At 34.2% G+C, this 21,821-nt stretch overlaps 1 protein-coding gene across 1 annotated transcript in view; it reads left to right on the top strand.

The window, feature by feature from the left end:
* The window catches only part of Cubn (cubilin), a 268,053-nt gene that overhangs the window by 20,747 nt on the left and 225,485 nt on the right, over positions 1–21,821 (top strand). Inside the window, exons 12-17 of the mRNA XM_078023361.1 lie at positions 50–236; positions 1,292–1,404; positions 3,617–3,851; positions 12,953–13,134; positions 14,948–15,110; positions 16,869–17,059. Coding sequence (XP_077879487.1) covers positions 50–236; positions 1,292–1,404; positions 3,617–3,851; positions 12,953–13,134; positions 14,948–15,110; positions 16,869–17,059 — 1,071 coding nt within the window. The remainder of the gene's footprint in view (positions 1–49; positions 237–1,291; positions 1,405–3,616; positions 3,852–12,952; positions 13,135–14,947; positions 15,111–16,868; positions 17,060–21,821) is intronic.

A 21,821-nucleotide genomic window follows, 5' to 3' on the forward strand; every position in this document is an offset into this window, starting at 1 on the left:
GCATATCCATTTGTTTTATGGTATTGTGCTTTTTTTTCTGACTCCTTAGGACACAGTATCTAGTTATTTTTGTCGGTGTGACCCGGGTTGGGCTGGTGTCAACTGCACAGAAAACATCAATGAGTGTTCCAGTAACCCCTGTCAGAATGGGGGAACTTGTATTGACGGCATTAATGCTTTTAGTTGTGAATGCACAAGTTCCTGGACTGGATCTCACTGTCAGATTCCCCAGCAAGGTATCGTCACCACTTCTTATACCACATGTACTCCCAGCTTAGAAGTATCACAAGTCCTTCTGAAGATTCTCTGAATGAGCCAATGTTCTTCTCCAGTTGCTCAGAACTAACTCTTTCTATGTAGGGGTGACATAGAATTTATGAGGCAAATATTTATGTATCCCAATTTAAATCATAAGAATTTTTCTTTAAAAGTATTAAATTAATATTTACCATTTTGTTCTGCCCTTTCTGAATCAAAAAAATATAAGCTAAGGTATTTTAGTTTTCTAAGGGAATATTTTTCATGTAGCAGTCATCAGATTTCCTTAAAATACTACATGTAATCACATCCCCTTCCTGCGCTGGAATATGCACTGGTTTCTCATTGCTGTTAAGTAGAAATTGGGGATGTTTTCCAATTATCTTCTAAAACCAGCCTTCACCCTATCCATCTAAACTTATTTTTCACTGCTTCCCTAGAAATACTTTTGTTTAAACCAGACATCACTCTGGCTGCCTAACCATGTGCTATTTGAGTATTTCCACTTTTTTTTTTAATTTGTGATGTTTCTTTTCACAAGCCTCCTCGAATTTCTTCCATAATAATTCCTTCATAAAGTCTCTTCTGACTGCTCCATCCCTCACTTATTACTCCTAATTCTGTATCGACACATTGATGAGATGTTACCATGTGTTTAGCACCCTGGTGATCCCAGTTGAAAAATATAGGAGAATAAAACATTGTCTCCACTTGTTTCTGCTTACCTTCTAGTTGAGGATACATGACTAACCCAAATGGCGGAAAACATACCAGAACTAAAGCTATGAACTAAACTGTGTGAGGCTAAGTCAAGTTTCATAGAGGTAAACTAGTCAAGGTTCTCCAAGGTTCATGGAGAAGGTTCTTGGAGAAGTGATGGTATATTTAAATTAGACTTTGAATAAAAGATGGAGTTTGGGAGTCAACAGAAGAGGGGACAGAGAAAAGGGAATGGAACAACAGGCCAGAGTTACCTAGACTCTTTCTTTTAGGAGTTTCTTAAAAGCACAGTTCTTCATCTTCTCCTTTGTAGTTTGTGGAGGATCGCTCTCAGAGATGAATGGAACAATCAGCTACAAGAGCCCCGATGATGGTTATGTTCATAATGTTAACTGCTTCTGGGTTATCCGAACTGAAGAGGGAAAGGTAAATACAGTTTCATTTGCATATTAGAATATGCACAATAATATTTGAATATATATTGCATAAAATATACATAATGATAATTCAAATGTCATATATTGAGTTTTTACTCAATGCCAGGCTTTGTGCTAGATATTTCCCAACCTTTCTCTCATCATACACTAACTCTTTGAAATAAGTAATAATATCCTCATTTTGTAGATGAAACGACAAAAAGTAAGGGAAGCAATGTGAAGTTCTCCCACCCCCAACACTGCTTAGCTTGTAATTGGGAATGGTTGAATTTCAAAGTCAAGTTTGTCTGGTTCCAAAATCCATGCTTTAGGAATGAATGGTTCTCTACATTGGATGACTAACTGCAAGCTAGTAGTTAATTTATAAAGTCTAGTTGTTACTGAGACAATGTTGTTTGAAGATGACCACTCATATTAGTATATTGATTATTATGCAATATCCATCACAAGCCATTAAGATGACCTATTTTTTAAATAAAATGTCTCTGTTCCAAGTACTATGCTATTCACATACATCACAGCATTTTTAACTTCCAGAACCCTAAAGATAGGAACTACTAGCTTCATTTTACATATGAGGAAATGCAGCCTTGAGCAGTTGAGAAATTCAACCAGGACCACGTGGTTTGTAAGTGGCTTGTGGTGACTCAACCCCAGGCCATTGGGTCTCCAAAGCTTGTAACCCTAAGAAGCTATGTGAATACTTAACTCTTAAAATAAAGATCTGAGCCCAAGTTTTCTGTGCTATTATATCCAACATTAATTACTAATTAAGTATTTATTTCTCAATCAACTCTTGGACTCATTAAAGGAAAATGATATGTCTGCATAGGTAAGATTTTCCCTTGAAATTCTGTTTACATTTTCTAGCAGACTAGTATCACAGAGGACATTGTAAAGGGGTCAGAAATGTTATTTTCCCTTGTGGAGGGAGGTTTCTTTAGGGTCTGGTAACTCCACAATAGAATAAATTCCAAAACAAATTTCCCAGTAAGTATGTTATGTGAATTTCCTTCCTTCCATTTAGTTTTCATTAATTCTATTTCCTGACATTGAAAAGACTTTTTTTTTCAAGGAGAAGTTCTTATGTGAAAAATTTTAAGTATGTTTATTACCAATTTGTAAGAAAAATTATCCTGGTTTTTTCCTGATTGTTGTAGTTTTATATTTTTTCTTTCATAATAATGTATCTAATTGTAGCAGAAAATAGGTACAAATCAGAATAATTCAGTAAATTAACATTTATTTATCATTTAAATTGTCTCACTGCATGAAATGATGTAATGATGGATAATATCTTTAAAATGCTCTTACATAGAATTTCAAAAATCTCCTGAAATTCTTATTTACTAGCTGAACACTTTGATTTTAAGCTCTGATGAAAATTAAGCAGTCTTTTTTGGTTACTTGTTTTAAATGAGGTTGTCCATACAAAATCTTGTGTTTTATTCTTTATATTACTATATTTGAAGTCTGTGCATTCTAACAGTTTACTTCAGAGATACATTTTCATGTTATTCTTTTCTACTTGCATACTCAGTGCTTTTCCTATTACCTTATTTCCATTCTTTACTGTTGGCATTGTTCATCCTTTATTGATATCCAACCCCTGAGGACTCACAGACTCTATGCACATCTGCCCTGTGCCTATTCAGCCTATGCCTAAGTACATCAGTCTGGGCTATGTGTCTGAGACTCCCACGGTCTCTTCATCCTTGATGGGGAAGGAAGAATGTATGTGTAGGTCATTCAGAGGGTCACAATATACATTCTTAAGCATAGCAATATTAGTTAAACGAAACTCATATATTTTTCAAATAGACAGTTCATTACACTGATTTAGCAACCCTGTCAGACATACATTCAAAGTGATTTTATTTGATGTATTTGCCAGTTTAATGAAATCTAAGTGAATCTATTTCTTTTAATTGATACATAGCATTATACATATTTATGGAGTACTGTATGATAATTTGATATTTGTATACAATGTGCAATGATCAAATCAAGGAGACTAGCATTCCTCAAAGATCTTTTTATATATCTTGATATTAATTGAAGTTCGGTCTTAGCAATTCTTAACACAAGTCATTTAATTTGTAGAAATACTCTATACATATTGAGGCATAGTTAAGAAATGGGAGATGAATTCTAAAATAATGGACATGAAAATAATATATTATGGTTTTTCTATTTTTTAGGTCCTGCGTATCACTTTGATTTTTTTCCAATTAGAATCGGTGAATGATTGCCCACATGAGTTTCTTCAGATTCATGATGGAGATTCCTCTGCAGCCTTTCCGCTTGGAAGATTCTGTGGCTCCAGACCCCCTCAGGAAATCCTCAGCAGTGACAATGCTCTCTATTTTCATCTCTATGCTGACCATTTGAGTAATGGAAGAGGATTTACAGCAAGATGGGAAACACAGGAACCAGGTATGTGTAAACATGGAGAAAAGCAAAGACAAATTTTGAAGTTATTAAATTTTCTTGATCCAGTCCAAACTTTTGGGTACATAACAAGTTTGGGGATCCAGAGATACAGTTTACGTTAATTATTTAAAAATCCAATTTTAAATGAACTGGATTTAATTTTGCATTCAAAGATAACAAATTAGGGTATATTAGAAGAATTAAAAAAACATGAATCTTAATGATTCCCTCATGAAATTACTGAGCAGCATCTTTATAAACTCTAGCAGTATATTTACCCCAGAGATGTCATTGAGGACTTTGTCCCCTCCTTCATCTAGTATTCCTTATCTTAATGTTCATTTGATAATTTGTTCTTTTCTTCTTGCTGTTATTTTGCTTTTATACTCAATTTAAAAACCTGTAACTATGAAAAATTTAAACATGTCAAAATAAGAGAGCCCAGGATACTGACTCCTATTCATTTATCAGTAACTCTGTTGGTCTTTCTGACTTTTTAATTTTCTCTATTGGTGCATTTAGCAATTCTGGTGTCACCTTGGTTTAATTATTGTAGTTTAAAGTTTGGTAGGTCAAATCCTCTAACTGTGTTCTTTTTAAGCATAGTAGATCCTTTGCATATCCATATATACTTTTGAATCAGTTTATTTATTTCCCCCAGTGATCTGCTGTAATTTTGTTGGTATTTCATTAGCTGTATAATTAATTTAGGAATAAATGATCTCTTAAAATTGAGCCTGCCTATCTTCTAACATAGACTATCTCTATTCAGCTCTCTGAAATTTATCCTGGCAATGTTTTATAGATTTCAGTCTTTTAGTATTCTATATATTTTGTTAGATTTATTTATAAATATTTGATATTTTGTGTTATGCAAAATATTAATTTTTTAACATTTAATTTTCTACCTGTTGCTCACATAGAAATATGACATATTTTTTAAATAATGGATTTTTATTCCAGCCACATTATGAAATTCATTAATCAATTCTTATTTTTTAATAGATTCCTTTGTTTTTTTCATATGCATTTATTCTGTGAATGAAGTGAATGAAGGATGTTTTTTTCTTTTTCATTTCAATATTTCTATTATTTCTTTTCCTTGATGTTGCCCCAGCTAAGACTGCCAATAAAAAGCTAAATAAAAGTGGTTGAAGAGACACCCCCCCTCTTTTTTTTTTCCAGCTGCCTAGGGGAAATGTTCAATATTCCATCATTGAATGTAATGTTAGACATAAATTTGGTAGATAACTTTTATCAGAGTAAGGGTATTCTCTCCTGTTTCAATTACCATTGCTATATAACAAATTACAAATTTAGGGTTGTAGAACATTAATCATCTTATTTTGTTTCTGATTTTATGGATCAGGAATTTGGAAAGGGCCCAACATGATAATTACCACTTGAAATCTGTTAAGCAATTACAATCAGATGTTAGCAGGGACTGTAGTCATCTGAGGGCTCAACATTCAAGATGTCTCACTTGGGCTGGGCATAGCTCAGTGTACACTTCCTGCTTAGCAGACATGAGGCCTTGGGTTCAAGCTGAAAAAAGACAGAAAGAAAGAAAACAACAACCCTCACTTGTATAGTTAACTATACTGGCTCTTTTGGAAGACAGCTCAGTCAAGCTATTGCCTAATGTTGCTCCTCTAACCAGATAGTCTTAGAGTAGCTCTTCTTTCATGGCAATTTACTTCTCTTAGAGCAAGTGTTACAACAAATCCAGATGGGTGCTATTGGCTTTTCTTTTCTTTCTTTCTTTCTTTCTTTCTTTCTTTCTTTCTTTCTTTCTTTCTTTCTTTCTTTCTTTCTTTCTTTCTTTCTTTCTTTCTTTCTTGTTGGCCCGTCCTTGAAATAGCATTGTGTTATTTCTGCCATAGTTAATCGGTTGAATTACAAACCAATTCAAATTCAAGAGGAGGAGATACAGATCCCACTTTTCAATGGGAGAAGTATCAGAATTAATAAACATTTTAAAACTATCACATCTTTTATTCTTACCTTTCCAAGAATTTCTCTAAAATCACAAATGGATTTTGGATGATATAAAATAGGTTTTCTGAATCTATTGAAATTATCACATGATCCTCTTGAGATGGTATATTCTATAAGTGTGGCAAATTACATTGTGGATTTTGAAGAATGCAATGTTGATTCAGTGTTCAAAATCCACAATGTAATTCACCACACTTATGAAAAAGAGTTTTTTGTTTGTTTGTTTTTTGGAACTGGGGACTGAACCCAGGGCATTACCTCTTTAGCCCTTTTTATTCCTTATTTTGAGACAGGATCTCACTAAGTTGCTTAGAGCCTTGCTAAGTTGCTAAAGCTAGCCTTGAACTTTCAATCCTCCTGCATCAGCTTTATGAGTTCCTGAAATTACAGGTATGCACTACCATCCCCAGAAAGTTATTCTTTTAATATATGACCTGATATGATATGCAAATATATTCTTTTTCAAAATTTTATACCTATATTTGAGAGAGATTGCCTAATAATTTTCCTTTCTTGTAATTTCCTTGTCAAGTTGTAATAGTGACAATTTAAAATCAAATGTGTTCCTAATTTTTATATTCTCTGAAGGTATTTGTGTAACATTGACAATATTCCCTCCTTAAGTGTTCACCATGAAGTTAGTTAAGACAGAAGTCTTGTGTGTGAGAAGATTTAAATTGTGAGTTAAATTTAGTTTATATATACACGTATATGTCTGTGCATACTTTTTTTTTCAGTTTTGGTAATTTTTTCCCCTCAAACTCACTCATTTAATCTACTCTTTCATAATATTTTTACACTATCTTTTAGTGTTTATAGGGTCTATATTGATGTCCTCTCTATTCATTCCTGATATTGATAATTTATGCTATCTTTTTCCTTCATCAGTCTTACTAGGATTGATTTCACTCATCTTTTCAAAGTACTGTTAGCTTTGTCAATGTTTTCTATTGAATTTTATTTCATTGAGTTTTATTCTTGGTTTTATCATTTTCTTCCCTTAATTTTTTTTGGGGACCTTAACTTACTGTTACCTTTATTTTTAGCATGTAAATTTGTTTATTCACAGATTTTAATTATTCCATTATAGTTTTACATAATATTGGCATTCATTTTTACATAATCATACATGCATGGAATACAATTTGTTCTATTTTAATCCCTATGACTTCCTCTTTCTCTCCCTTCCTCCCTCCTCATGTTCCCCTTCCTCTACTCTACTGGTCTTTCTTCTATTTGTTTTTTCTTTAGCTGATACTTTATAGATATACATGAAGGTGAAATTTACTGTGATATATTCATATATGGACATAGTATAATTTGGCCAATTTCATTTTGCAGTTCCTTCCTTTTCCCATCTCTCTTCCATCCCCCTCTATTCTTTTCCTCTACTCCATTGATCTCTCTTCTGTTTTGTTGGCATTTTACCCACCTTCTTTTATTTTCCTTTTATATGCTAAATGACATATAAACCAGACTCAGACTTAAGTTCACTTAGCATGGTGTTTTCCAGTTCTGTTGATTTATCAGCAAATGCCATAATTTTATTGTTCTTTATGGCTGAGTAGCACTCCATTTTGTATATGTACCACATTTTCTTTATCCCTTCTCTGTGGATGGGAACCTGAACTGGTTCTATAACTTGGCTCTTATAAAATTGTACTGCTATAAATATGGATGTGCTTGTATCACCATAGTATGCTGTGTTTAGGATAAATACCAAGGAGTGGGACTGCTGGGTCCTATCATGGTTCCATTCCTAGCCTTTTGAGGAGTTTCCATATTGCCTTCCAAAATGATTGTACTAAATTTCAAGCCCAACAACAATGTATGAGTGTACCTTTTCTCCCACATGCTCACTGGCATTTATTATTATTTTTGTTCTTGATGACTGCTATTCTAACTGGAGTGAGATGGCATTGCAGTAGTTTTGATTGCATTTCCCTGATTGCTAGGGATATTGAACACCTTTTTTTTTCATATATTTACTGGCTATTTGATTTTCTTCTTCTGAGAAGTGTCTGTTTAGTTCTTTTCTTCAATTATTGATTTTGTTATCTTTTTGATAATAAGTTTTTTTGAGTTCTTTATATATTCTGGATATTAATCCCCTGTTGGAGGAGCAGCTGGAAAGATCTTTCATTCTGCAGTTTCTCTTCCTGTTCTTAATTATTTCCTTTGTGTGCATAAGCTCTCTGATTTGATGTCCATCTCAATTTACTGATTCTTGGTTTTATTTCTTGAGCTCTATGGTTCTTGTTAAGGAAGTCAGTGCTTGCTTGTAGGAGTGTTGAGCCTCTGTATTCTTCTAGCAGTTGCAAAGTCTCTAATCTAATTCTTAGGTCTTTGATCCACTTTGAGTTTACTTTTGTACAGGGTGAAAGATAGGAATCTAGTTTTATTCTTCTACATATGGATATCCAGGGTTTTTTAAAACTGTTTGTTAAAAAGGCTATCTTTTCCCCATAAGTTTTAAGAAGGCTATCTTTACTCTGTACATTTTTGGCACCTTTGTCAAGTATCAGATGACTTTATTTTTGTGGATTTGTCTCTGAATTCTATTCTGTTCTATTGGTCTTCATGCCTGTTTTCATGGTAATACCATGCTGTTTAGTATATAGCTCTATAGTATAATTTGAGATCAGGTATTGTGATGCCTCCTGTATTTCTCTTCTTGCTGAGGATTGCTTTAGCTATTCTATGTCTTCTTCTTCCAACTGAATTTTAGAACTTTTTTTTTCTAGTTCTGTGAAGAATGTCATTGGTATTTTGGTGGGGATTGCACTGAATCTGTATGCACTTTTGGTGATATGACCATTTTGACAATATTAATCCTGCCAATTCAAGAACATGGGAAGTCTTTTCATCTTTTAAGATATTTTCAATTTCTCTCTTCAGTATTCTACAGTTTTCATTAAAGAGGTCTTTCATATTCTTGTTATTCCTAAGTATTTTTTTTAGGTTGTTGTGAATGGGATAGTACTTACTATTACCTTTTTTAATTTTTCCCAGCTTCTTTACTTAGAAGCATTGATGTAATTTCAACCTTTAAAACATTTATTATATGCACTAGAGCTATACCTTTTCTCTGAGAATTGTTTTTTTTTCTGTATCTCATGTGTGTTTTCATTGGCATTCAGCTTAAAATATTTCCTCATTCTTATTTTGATTTCTCTGTGACTGTAGTTTTATTAAAAATGTGTTATTTAATGACCAATGTGGTCATTAATCTTTCAATATATCATTTCAATCTTTTGAAATTTGTTGAGATTTGTTTAGATGGACTAATGTATTTTCTACTTTGGCATACTTCTCATATAGACAAGAAAGAATAGGTATTCTGCAGTGGTGCAATATGGGTCATCTATATATGTCAACTTAGCCAAGTTGGTCAATAGGTTTGTTCAACTATTATATTTATTTAACAATTTGAAAGATGTTTTCTCTAGTCGTAAAAGAAGTATGGTAAAATCTCAAGCTATGATTATAGAGTTGTGTATCTTTCTGCTCTTACAATTTTTGCTCTGTGTATTTATTTTATTTTTTCCTTTCTCTCAATGTTTAAAATGCTTCTTTTTAAAAACAATTTATTTATTTATTTTTTTCTAATTAGTTATACATGACAGGAGATGAAATGGAGCACAATTTTTCATGTCTCTGGTTGTACACAAAGTAGAGTCACACCATTCGTGTCTTCATACATGTACTTAGGATAATGATATCCATCTCATTACACCATCATTCCTACCCCCTTGCCCCCTCCCTTTCCCTCCCTCCCCTTTGCCGTATCCAAAGTTCCTCCTTTCTTCCCATGCTCCCTTCCCCATTATCAAATATTTATTTCTTACACCTAGGTTTAATTGGAATTATGATAAGAATGGCATTGAATCTGTAAATCACTTTGGATAGTGTGGACATTTTGATAATATTAATCTTCTAATCCATGAACATAGGTATCTTTCCAAGTATTTGTGTCTTATTCAATTCTTTTATCAATATTTTCTGATTTTTATTGTACAGATCTTTCACATTTTTGGTTAAATTCATTCCACATACTTTTTTGGATGCTATTATAAATGGTATTGTTTGCTTAATTGCTTTTTTTGATAGTTCATTGTTGCTGTACAGAAATGAAACTGATTTTTGTACCCTGCAGCTGTACTGAGATAGTTTGTCAACTTATTTAATTATTGATTCTAAAGTGGTTTTTATTTATTTTTTATTTTTTTGGTCTCTAAGGTTTTTATATGTAACATTATGTCATTTGCAAACAGACAATTTTACATTTTACTTCTCATCACTTTTCTTCAATCTAAGGAACATCTTTTACTCTTTCAAATGCAAAATGTCTACCACGGACACATTCTCTCAGCTTTTGATGGTCTGGGAATGAATTTTTTCCTTTTAGTTTTTGAAGAATATTATCACATATAGCATTCTAGGTTGACAGTTTACTTTCTATCAGCCATTTAGACATAGCATTTCATTGTCTTCTGACTTGCCTGATTTCTCTTTGGAGAGTCACCAATAATTTTTATGTTGTTTCCTCTGAGTATAATATATCTTTTCCCCATCTCTGTTTCTGCCTTTTTGCTTTTCTTCTTTGCCTTTTTTTTTGTGTTAATTTGGGGTTTGATTATGGGCTCTCTAGGTTAATTTTTCCTGGTCTTTATTCTGCTTGGGAGTCATTTTGAGTTTTGAGTCTGTGAGTTGATTTCCTTTACTCACTTAGAAAATTGTCAGCCAATATTTATTCAAACATTGCCTTTGTCATTTTCTTCTCTTTCCCTTTTGGGATTGAAATGACACATGCAGTAAGGTTATGACTCTGTCTCACAACTCTCATATTTCTATATCCTCCCCTTCCAATTTTTTTTCACTCTTTATGCTATTTGGTTATTTTGTTTTGAAATGTCTTTAGGTACTTTAATCCTGTCTTCTGCTATGTCCAATCTGGTGTTTAAAAATGCTCACCATGTAAAGACTTCATGACAAAATAATATTCTAATTTTGTCATTTCTTATTTATTTAGTCTTTGAAGTTCTCCAATGGAATAAATCTTTTCCATATCAACTATTTGTTACTTCCACATACATATCATATAGGAAATGTAGGATAAATTCTTGATCCTTTCATTATCCCCTGGGTATTCAAGTTAATGACTTAGTTCCCTAGCTTTCTTTAAAATGATCAATTAATTCCATTTTATTTTGTTTTGGTATCTTTGAATTAATTTTTTGCTTATATTTGAGATGGTTTAATTCATTCTGATTTTAAATAGTGTTCAATTGTTCCATATTTTTTTAGTGAGAATTTTTTCTAGTTAGTTTCTCAGGCTTTTTGGTCAAATTACCTCTGAAAGTTTACTTTCTGTTTTAAAAAGATGTTCCAGGCCTTCCTATACATTTATTGTCTTGGACTAGAACCAACTAGTGCCATAAAGAGATTTTACTCTTTCAATAGGAAATGATATTTAGAGCCCACTGCCTCGTTGCTAGGAGTGCCTACTGTTGCTAGGTGAGTCTGTCTCTATACCTTTCAGGAATCAGGAGTAGAAAATACTTTTTTCAGTTTTTTAAAATTAATTTTTAAATTTTTTTTAATTAGTTATACATTACAGTAGGATGCATTTATGTACTTTGATATTGCATACATAGATGGGATATAATTTTTCATTTTTCTGAGTATACATGTTGCAGAATCATATTGGTCATGTACTCACAGTGTTCCTACAACATATTGGAATATTGATATTACAGGGTTTCATTTTCACTTTACATTGAACCTCTTCTCTCATATACTAAAAATTTGGTTCCCAAGAACATTAACATGTTATCTATATACATACTTAATTCCACAACTTTTCAAAAATAATAGTGCCAATATTATTATGAATAACATAATTGAAAATCATCTAATATATTATCATTGTTATTTTATACTTGAGATACATTTTACTTGGGACATATAGTCAAATTACAGTGTTTTAAAGTCTCATATTTCTACTCTTCACAGTTAACTTGTCAGTTCAACGAACTTATTAAATTGGTCTCATTTTGCTTATGATTTTAGAGATTTCTTTTCTTATTTATATTACATTTTACTTTATGATTATTTAAAGCCTGTTCATAGTGCCAAAACCAAATCAAAACTCATGGTTGATGTAAAGAAGTCTAACTTCCAACCCTCTCCCTTCCACCCTATTCTTTCCTCCCTTAAGTAACTGTTCAGATTTATCCCTCAATGTAAAAACTTAAGCAAATAATCATATTTTTTTCTCTTAGATAAAATGTGGCATGCTGTCCACAGAGGTTGCATAATTTGAGTATGTGTAAAGTGTCATTTTCGTTTAACATGCTTACTGAAGTCTATATTATTTAGTATTTCCATTTTTTAATTTTACAGTAGCATTTACTATAATTCACCACAAATTCTTTGTTAAATAAATGTGGGTATTAATAAAAAAAAAAAAGATTCTTCCAGTCATTGCTCAGCCAGTTAAGGAGCTGTGGTGTAAAGGGGTGGTAGTGGGGTCAGTTTCACAGTCTGGTTCAGTTCCCTATTTGCTCCATTCCTGGGCCAATGGCTTAATCACCATTTACATTTGAATGTCTTCATTTGTAAAATGAATGACTTCACTATAAGGTGGTGTTAAGGAACCTTCTCACATGAAAATTATATGTTGCTTAATTATCTTAAAATATAAAGTAATCTGAATTGTTGAAACACATAGGGGCCAATAGAAATTCCAGTTTTCTCAGAGTTAATATATAGAAATAAATCTCTTGAGCGGTGAAAGATATGAATTTTCATTCCCATTATTCACCCCTCTGAGGGTTCAGCACTATATTTTAATTGTATTACTGTATGATGGCTTATAAGCATAGAACAGCATATGGGTGATTCATTTATTTATTAGTTGATACTTCTAGATTTATAACTTTATGAAACTGGAAAACTGAAGGTCTTGTTTAATTTATGAGGGTATCCAAAACTGCTCATAGTTATTTAAATGAAGTTTAGATTCTTATAGCAGTGGCTATGACAATTCTACATGAATTATAACTTGTATACAAATGTAAAGTTATTGTCCCCTCTTGTTTTAGAGTGTGGAGGTACAGTGACTGGTACTTATGGTTCTATCAAGTCTCCGGGGTATCCTGGAAACTACCCCCCAGGAAGAGATTGTGTGTGGCATGTTTTAACAAGTCCTGGACTCCTGATAACATTTGCTTTTGGGACCTTGAGCCTGGAGGACCACGATGATTGTAGCAAAGATTACCTGGAGGTAAACAATCATATTTAGAGAGAACATATTATGGTTAGGACTCAGGGCACTGTGGTTTACTGATGCCGGTGAATGACCCCAATTCATTAGCAGTAATTAGATATTTTTCTCAGTAGGCAGCCAATGTCTAAGTCTTGCTAGGTCCCTATTCTCATTTCTGTGGATTTTTTGCTGCTGCTTCTGGGTTCCATTTAAATCTGGGAAATAGATTGCCTTGCCTTCCTCTGTCCTTTGCTGGAAATACAGGCCCCTGGTGGGGTAATAGCAGAATTAATGAAATAAACACTAAGTAATGGTGTCTCCTCCAATGCAGATTCAGTTCTTCCGTTGTCATGGTAAACCAGCAGGGTATTTCACAACTTGAATATAGTGTTTCATGAAGAAAAATAAGTTTAATAGGGACTGCATTGAAATGAGTTGATAAGTCGTAAATCTTACTGAAAACTAATGAAAATTATTTGGGAGAAGTCGGGCTGAGCCCCACCTGCCTCCCAAGGTTAAAATATGGAGGAGGGAAAAGGCTATTATGTTTAAATGCCCTATGCGTATAGGTACATCAAAAATGTTACTCTCCATTTGTAGACAGAATAGATCATGGAGAAGATTGAGTTCTTAGGCTGTTCTTGTATTTTTCGACACCATAAATCTCAGTACCCTTTGCAGTAGTGCTAAGAAGACAATAAGCTTTTCTGAGTCCATTAGGGAAGAGTGGAGTGCTGTGGAATTATTCATAAAGGATAGAAGGATGCAGCTGTCAAAAAGGGTCTCCACAAGTTGAAGTCATTAGTAATTTAGCAGTCATTAGTAATATAGATCTGAAACCTTCAGAAATGACTGGAAGATCTGCTTCTCTTTGGAAAATTTTAGCAAAATAACCTTTTCAATGTTGACAGGAAAAAGTGAATTATCTGAAATTCATATTCAATAAATTCCATCAAGTTAAATCAGAAGCTTTTAAAAATTCCGATATGTTAATTCCTAGGTAGCGTGTATTAGAAAGTATCAATCATTTGGACAATATTGAAATGTCTCTCATTTACTACCAAGCTACAATTTTCAAGGAACAAGATCAATATAAAATCCTATAAATTTGCTGGAAAAAATAATCTGAATGGATGAAATTAACCACATAAAAGTATTTTTTTTAGCTCATTCCCTCCTTGGTGTTTGACACAATACAGACTGTGCAATGACAACAGGACATAAAGAGGCCAACACAATTATCTAATGTAGTAATAACCAACAATTAAAAACATCTAAGAAAATAGTGTCAATATTGTGGTATTTAATTACTATCAAATTGCACTTTTTAAATTCATTAAGTTCATTAAGCCATCTCTATGTCATGTCCAATAAGACTGTACTTCCTTTTCTATTGTGAATCAGTTGACTTCAGTAGCATTTCTTCTCTTTTTTTCTTTACACATATTCAGGTTCTTTTTCTAGATTACTGGGACTTTATCATTTAAAAGCAAATACCTGGGGATGGGGGAGGATGAGGAATCTAGGAAAGAAAACACTGACATTAGTAACATCATGAGAAAAGTCCAAATTATGTGTAATTTTAGCCCTGGTATTGACATTTAGACAGAAGATGAGGCATCTGAGGTGACAGGGGAAAAATGTTTTTTACTGAACCCCAACCATGTGTTAGTTCTTTGTGTGGTAGACTTCCACAGAAAGGAGAAAGGGAGACTCCTTGGAGTTATCACTTTTAAATGAAAGATTTTCTGTAGGTAATGTACAGAATGCCATTTTTTTTTAAGTTGACCATTTTGACCTTAATGATTTACTCTTTTTTTTTTTTTTTTAGATTCGAGATGGTCCTTTGCATCAGGACCCTGTTCTTGGGAAGTTCTGTACCACACTCTCTGTCCCACCGCTCCAAACGACAGGTCCCTTTGCCAGAATCCATTTCCATTCTGACCTCCTAATTAATGACCAAGGCTTCCATATCACCTACTTAACATCACCTTGTAAGTATCCCACCTGTTGGGAACTTCATACACATTTAAAGGATGATGCTATGGTTTATAGCCATTTTATATTTTAAGGTGGTACTAAAGATGACTTTCTTAGACCAGTGAAGGGACTTTGTATTTCTCCCATAGCTCCAGACTTCTTCTTCTTCTTTTTTTTTTTTTAATCTTTCTCATGCTCTGTTATTCATACTGCAATACTCCTTAGTCCCTAAATTCTTGGATCCACAATCATGACAGAGATGAACAAGCACCTAATATTCAGTACTTCAGAGCCTCGGTTCTCTAATGTTTGATATTTTGTTATGAGAAAAGTTGTTCATGTGAGTAATGGGAGTCTATCTGGGATTGTGCCTGATTTTATCCTTGGATCAAGTCTAGCTGTACAAGAGCTGGTGTTCAGGACTGCAGTGTCCTAGGCCCCTAGAGTTTCATTTCTAGTGAAATACTGTTACTTACTATGTCTTCAGTTGCACTGATACCTTAAAATAAACTAATAACAAAACAAATTAAACGCTCTCTGCTTTTATTCTTAGGCTGGAGACATGTTCATGACAGCATCATTGTGTCCTTTTGAGAATTCCTAGAAAAAAATACCTTTTAAGTCTCAGTATCAGGAAGAGTTATGATGAATATCTTCATGGGTTCCCCTTCTCCCTTTACTTTGAGGTCAAGCTGAAACTGCAGCTGACCTCCCTTAACTTCCATAGCCCTTACAATTATTTTCTATGCTTCTCCACCATCCCTCTGGCCACCTGTGGCTGTTTTAATTTTTCCTTTAATCTGCTTTATTTATATGGTTATATATTTTATTTTGTTGCGATATATTATGAACTCCTGTCTTTGGAATGAAGCAGAGCATTTATTTATTTAAAATGTATCTATTTTAATTAGGAATATAGCAGCAGAATGCATTTTGATTCATTGTACACAATTGCAGTACAACTTTTCATTTCTCTGTACAGAATGTACCATATGTGCAGTCATACATGTACCTAGGGTAATAATGTCCATCACATTCCACCATCTTTCCTGCCCCCATATCCCCTCTAATCCCCTCCCTCACCTTTTCCCAAAGTTCCTCCATTTTTTCCCATGTCCTCCCCCATTATCCACCAGCATCCACTTCTCAGAGAGAACATTCGGCCTTTGTTGTTTTGGGATTGGCTTACTTCAGTTAGCATGCTATTCTCCACCTCCATTCATTTACCAAATGCCATAATTTTATTGTCTTTTAATGCTGAGTAATATTCTGTTGTGCATACATACCATTTATATATACTATATATATTATCTATATTATCCATTTCTCTCCTGAAGGGCATCTAAGTTGCTTCCACCATTTAGCTATTGTGAATTGAGCTGCTATAAACATTGATGTGGCTGCGCTCCTAGAGTATGCTGACTTTAAGTTCTTTGGGTAGAGACTGAGGAGTGGGATAGCTGGGTCAAATGGTGGTTCCATTTGTATTGACATATTTGAAAAGCAATTTGTAGGAAAGAACAGTGGATTGGAAGTTTGATCACGCATATCTACATTTATTTCTTTAGGCATTGCAGGGACATCTGGCAAACTTTTCAAACAGAAAATCTTATAGTGAGAGGCACAAGCCTGTACAGCATAAATTAAGTGGGTATTTTTGGAGTGTGTATGTGTGTGTGTGTCTAATTTCTTTTTTAATGGATCCAATGACTGGGACCCACAACAAAAGCCATCCACATGACCCTTCCTTCTCTCTTCTCTGTTCTCTTCAGCGGATCTGCAGTGTGGAGGGCTCTACACAGAGCCAGAAGGCGAGATCCTCCTTCCTGATTTGTCTGGGCCTTTTGCTCACAAAAGACAATGCATCTACTCTATAGAGCAGCCTCAGGGAGAGCAAATACAAATTAACTTCACCCATGTGGAGCTGGGAGGCCAGAGCAGCTGTTCTCAGAGTTACATTGAGGTAACTTTTAGCATTCAATTGCCCTCAGATGATTTTCATCAACATGTTAATCTTCTGTAGAGTGGTGGTCTTCAAATGGTTCTAGACCAGCAGCATCCAACCCCATAAGAGATGATGTTAGAAATGCCATTGTATACCCTATCCCTGCCCTACCCTAGGATCTGGACTTGGTTGAGCAAGTTCATTGACCATGGCACCATAGCAATATATATTTTTAAATCCAGAAGAATTTATTTCAGGTGGTGAAGCAAATGGGTCTATTCAGTTTCTCTAGAGATGGAGGCCCATTAGGGGATTCTGATACAGGCTAGAGTTTAAGAACAACTGTTCTAAAGAATATGAAAGAAACTGCCTAAAAACAGACCTACAGATGATAAAACAAGAGATTAGTAAGGAAATCAACAAAGAACTAAGAGAAAAACTGAGGCTAGAAACGCATAATGATGCTAAATCACATCTACTAAACCAAGCTCTGATCACTAAGGTACATGCCAATAAGTAAGGCTAATGGGATTTGCTAACGGAGTAAATCCCTATGGAGTAAATTTCCTACAGAGATTATGTACGATAATGTTATACTGGAGGGAAGTGGAACTAGAGAAATTTAGGGATTTGCCCAGGTGGCCTGGCTAGTCAGTGACAAAGAGTTCGGTTAAAATTGTCAAAGGTTCAACATTCTCCTTCCTTCATCCTGCTTGTTCTCAAATGTTGACTTAAGTGTGTGTGATGGTTGTGAAAGGGGTCTACCTAAACCAAAACCAGGCAGTTTTTGTTTATGGGGCCAGTGACTTCTTTTGGTCAATTATTGGTCAAGCCACAAATTGAAGTACGGGACAAGAGAAACAAAACATTTTTTGTTGGGCATGATCATTTTATTTAAATTCAGAGAAGCCTTTACAATTTTGTTTGCTTATGTAATTTATTTTTCCAGGAAAATTTTATATGACCTCCTGACTTCTTAACTCCATTTAGACAGAGAAAACATAGAACTTTACCCTAGGATCTGGACTTTGTTGAGCAAGTACATTGACCATGACATCATGGCAATATATATTTTTACATCCAGAAATTTTTATTTCAGGTGGTGAGGTGAACTCAATTTAAGTTTTTTTTTTTAATCTCTCATAAAATACATTAATACTATGGAACAATTCTAAATAATTTTCTTAAATAAAAGTAACATTTCCAACATTAGTTTTTTTTTAAATTTGAGAACAGTTAAAATACTCATAATTAGAGAACACTTACTATGCACCTGGTGCTGTTCCAAGATTTTAATATAGAATGATAAATTTAGATAAAGATAACTGTCTGCTTACTGCACACCGTGTCTGGTAGGTGCTCTATAGAAGTTAATTCATTGAATTATCACATTGCCTTTCTGATTTTAATCTCAGGAATCTGAGGCCCAGTGAAGGTAAGTTACTTGCCCACAGTTAAATGTCCGGCAAGTCGTAAATATAGGATTTAAATTTAAATGTTCTCAGTGTACTGACCTCAAAAAAAAAAAAAAAAAGAACAGAAATGCAATGGTACAATTTTGCCTACAAGAGACATCTCATGTTTTCCAGGAAAGACTGTCTCATGAATTTCCCAATTCCTAACTGGTAGTCTGATCACAGGACGAAATGTGAAGCCAGGCTCAATGGTTTTCTGAGGTTGGAAAGGAAGTCACTAATAATCAGGAAAATTTGTGCACTTTTCTGCTAGATTCTTTTTTTTAAATATTCTTTAGTTATATATAGATGCAGTATCTTTATTTTGTTCATTTACTTTTATGTGGTGCTGAGGATCGAACCCAGTGCCTCACAGGTGGGAGGCGAGCACTCTACCGCCCAGCCACACCCCAGCCGCCTCTGCTAGATTCTTCATAGTGGTTGTAATATCTAGGGAGCTGTCAGAGCATCTGCAAAGATACATTCCCCTTGCTGTGAAGATAATTTTCACTGAATTTCAGTGAGGAGTTACATGAACTCCTCTGAAATATTCTGGAAATTTATCAAGAAAAAAAAACCCATCAAGATGACATTCAAAGATGTAATTTTGTAGAAAATAAAATTATGGCATTTGCAAGTAACTGGATGCAGTTGGAGAATATCCATGTTAAGCCAAGTAATCCAATCCCATAAAACCAAAGGCCAAATGTTTTCTCTGATATGTGGACACTGATCCATCCATAATGAGGGAGGATCATGGGAAGAATAAAAGAGCTTTGGATTGGGCAAAGGTGGGGAGGAGAGGGGGCATGGGGACAGCAAAGATGGTGGAATGAGACAGACATTGTTATCCTAGCTATGATGTATGATTGCACAAACGGTGTGACTCTACATCACATACAACCAGAGAAATAAAAAACTGTGCTCCATGTGTACAATGAATTGAAATGCACTCTGCTGTCGTGTATAAATAAATAGAACAAACTTAAAAAAGATTTAATGTAAATTAAACTGGCAGAATGTGCTAAGCAAGATGCTAAGCAACTCAGTGTAGCTAGAATGGGGTTGGAGTTAACTCATCTGAGCTTTAGTTCTGTAACTAAATAACTATACAACTTTGGACAATTCTATATATGAATATTTTAGTTCCTACTTTGATAAGATGCCATACCTATTCCTCTAATCTTCGTGAGGATAAAATTAAGGGAATGAATCAGGAAACAAAGTTGAAAAATTAAAAACATTAACAAATGCAAGGTTTTCTAGACCAAATCATGTCTTGAATTTGCCAGTTCAGAGACAGTCAATGAGCTCTTTCATGGTTGGCCAGAGACATCTATATTCTGGTGTGTTCACATACACAAAAAGGCTTGACAAAAATTTCCTCAGGGTTGATAGAAAAACTCTACTATTCAGAAGGACAAGTCATGTGGAATGATTTGAATAGCTGAGTAAACTTTTCTGTTATATCCATGACCAACCCAAAAGAATGTGTATGATCAATGTATAGAATTTTAGCATCAGTTCAGGCCTTAGATCTAAAGTCATCTAATCTAAATCACCAATGGTGTAAATAATAAAATTGAGTCCTACAAAACCAGGTATGGTGGTGCATGCCTGTAATCCCTTCCGGCAGCTTGGGAGGCTGAGGCAGAAGGATTTTGAGTTCAAAGACAACCTCAGCAAAAGCGAGGTGATAAACAACTCTGTGAGACCCTGTCTCTAAATAAAATACAAAATAAGGCTGGGGATGTGACTCAGTGGTCAGGTGCCCCTGAGTTCAATCCCCAGTACCAAAAGAAAAAATGAAAAAAGTCAAACTCTAGTTTTGTCAAAATAGGGCATAGATGTTCCTTTTTGGTATTCTAGATAAATAAATGTTGAATGAGATCAAAGATCTTATCATTAAATCATCTCTATTCATTAGGAAAAATTGTGAGCTAAACATTTGTTTTTCAATACGTTTACTACTCTTGATGTTCTTTAGACAGTGATCGTGGAAGTAAGTGATGCAGGAATCAAATTTAAATGATATTGTTTTGAGATTTAAAGTATTGCTCCCCAAGGTAGTTGTTTCATTTTTTAAAGCTATGCTTTAAAAGTAAAAAATTTAAGCAAGCGAATAAAAGAAAAGGAAGATGGTATTACAGATACTTTGTTCGTTTAGAGGGGAGATGACTTTGTCATCCACTTAAAAGAGAAAGCAGACCACCCAAAAATTTACAAAGAATGAAGAACAAAGAGGTAATTTTGGAGAGATATGGGGGAATGATAATAAGGAGTTTTCTTGTGAATAGATGCACTCCTGAGAACCCCAGATCCTCTTATTATGTTCTTGGAGATGCTTTGTTGCCGTGCAACATATCTTTAGATGAATATTAAGTTAGCATTTTCTACTGTATGTCTTTCATGAAAACTGTGGTTTTGAAAGACTTTTTGCTTAGCAAGAGAGCTCCATAAGCATGATTTGAAAATAAAATAATAAAATTTAACTACAAAAGATAATAGATTTGGTATTGCCTAGACATAATGTAACACATCTTTCTTTTTATTTTTTTAAGATAAGGAGCACATATTTATGTATCATTGCCTTGATTTATCTCTCTCTCAGCTGAAGTTTCTACCTCTAAAAACACATATTCACCCATAGAAGATGTGATATGGCTACAAAAGAATAAGGACAAGAAAAGATCAACTTTTAGTTCATCTCTTTTTGTGTGAGGGAGTTTTAAATAGTACAGAACAGTTCAATGCATGTAACTGATGCATTGTTGCAGAATAAAAAGCAACCCCTCTCCTTAATAAGTGATTTAAGCTAATGGACACATAAGATAGTGATGAAAGTTTAATTTTTATGTCCAGAGAATCCAAGTTGCAGACTGAATAATAACTCAGAAGTCTGTAGGATATTAAGGATGAAGCTTGAGGTAGGAGATAGAGGAAAATCCGTAGAATAATTCACGCCATCAGATTTCCCTGGCCCATCCCCAACCATCTACCCTCTGCCCGACTCAGGGAGGGAATTCTACAAGGGAGGCCAATGAGGGAGGGAGAGAGAAGTGCGTTCTGGAGAACAGCAAGGGTTTTGTGGGAGGTGTTCCTTCTTAGACATGGAAAACAACCAAAAATAAATGACATAGAAAAGTTGAAAATATATTAATTAGTAAGATAGGATGGAATAAGCTATATTGAATTTGGTTTCTGGGAATCTAGGGAATATATACCTTTTCTACAAGTGGCATGAGTCTCAAATTCATCCTGTTTGAGACTTCTAAGACAATCCCAGAAAGTTAATGAAGTGGAAATTGTATACTTCTTCACAATAT

The sequence above is a fragment of the Ictidomys tridecemlineatus genome, chromosome 10 (genome assembly GCF_052094955.1).
Source record: "Ictidomys tridecemlineatus isolate mIctTri1 chromosome 10, mIctTri1.hap1, whole genome shotgun sequence".
In the NCBI taxonomy this organism is placed as follows: domain Eukaryota; kingdom Metazoa; phylum Chordata; class Mammalia; order Rodentia; family Sciuridae; genus Ictidomys; species Ictidomys tridecemlineatus.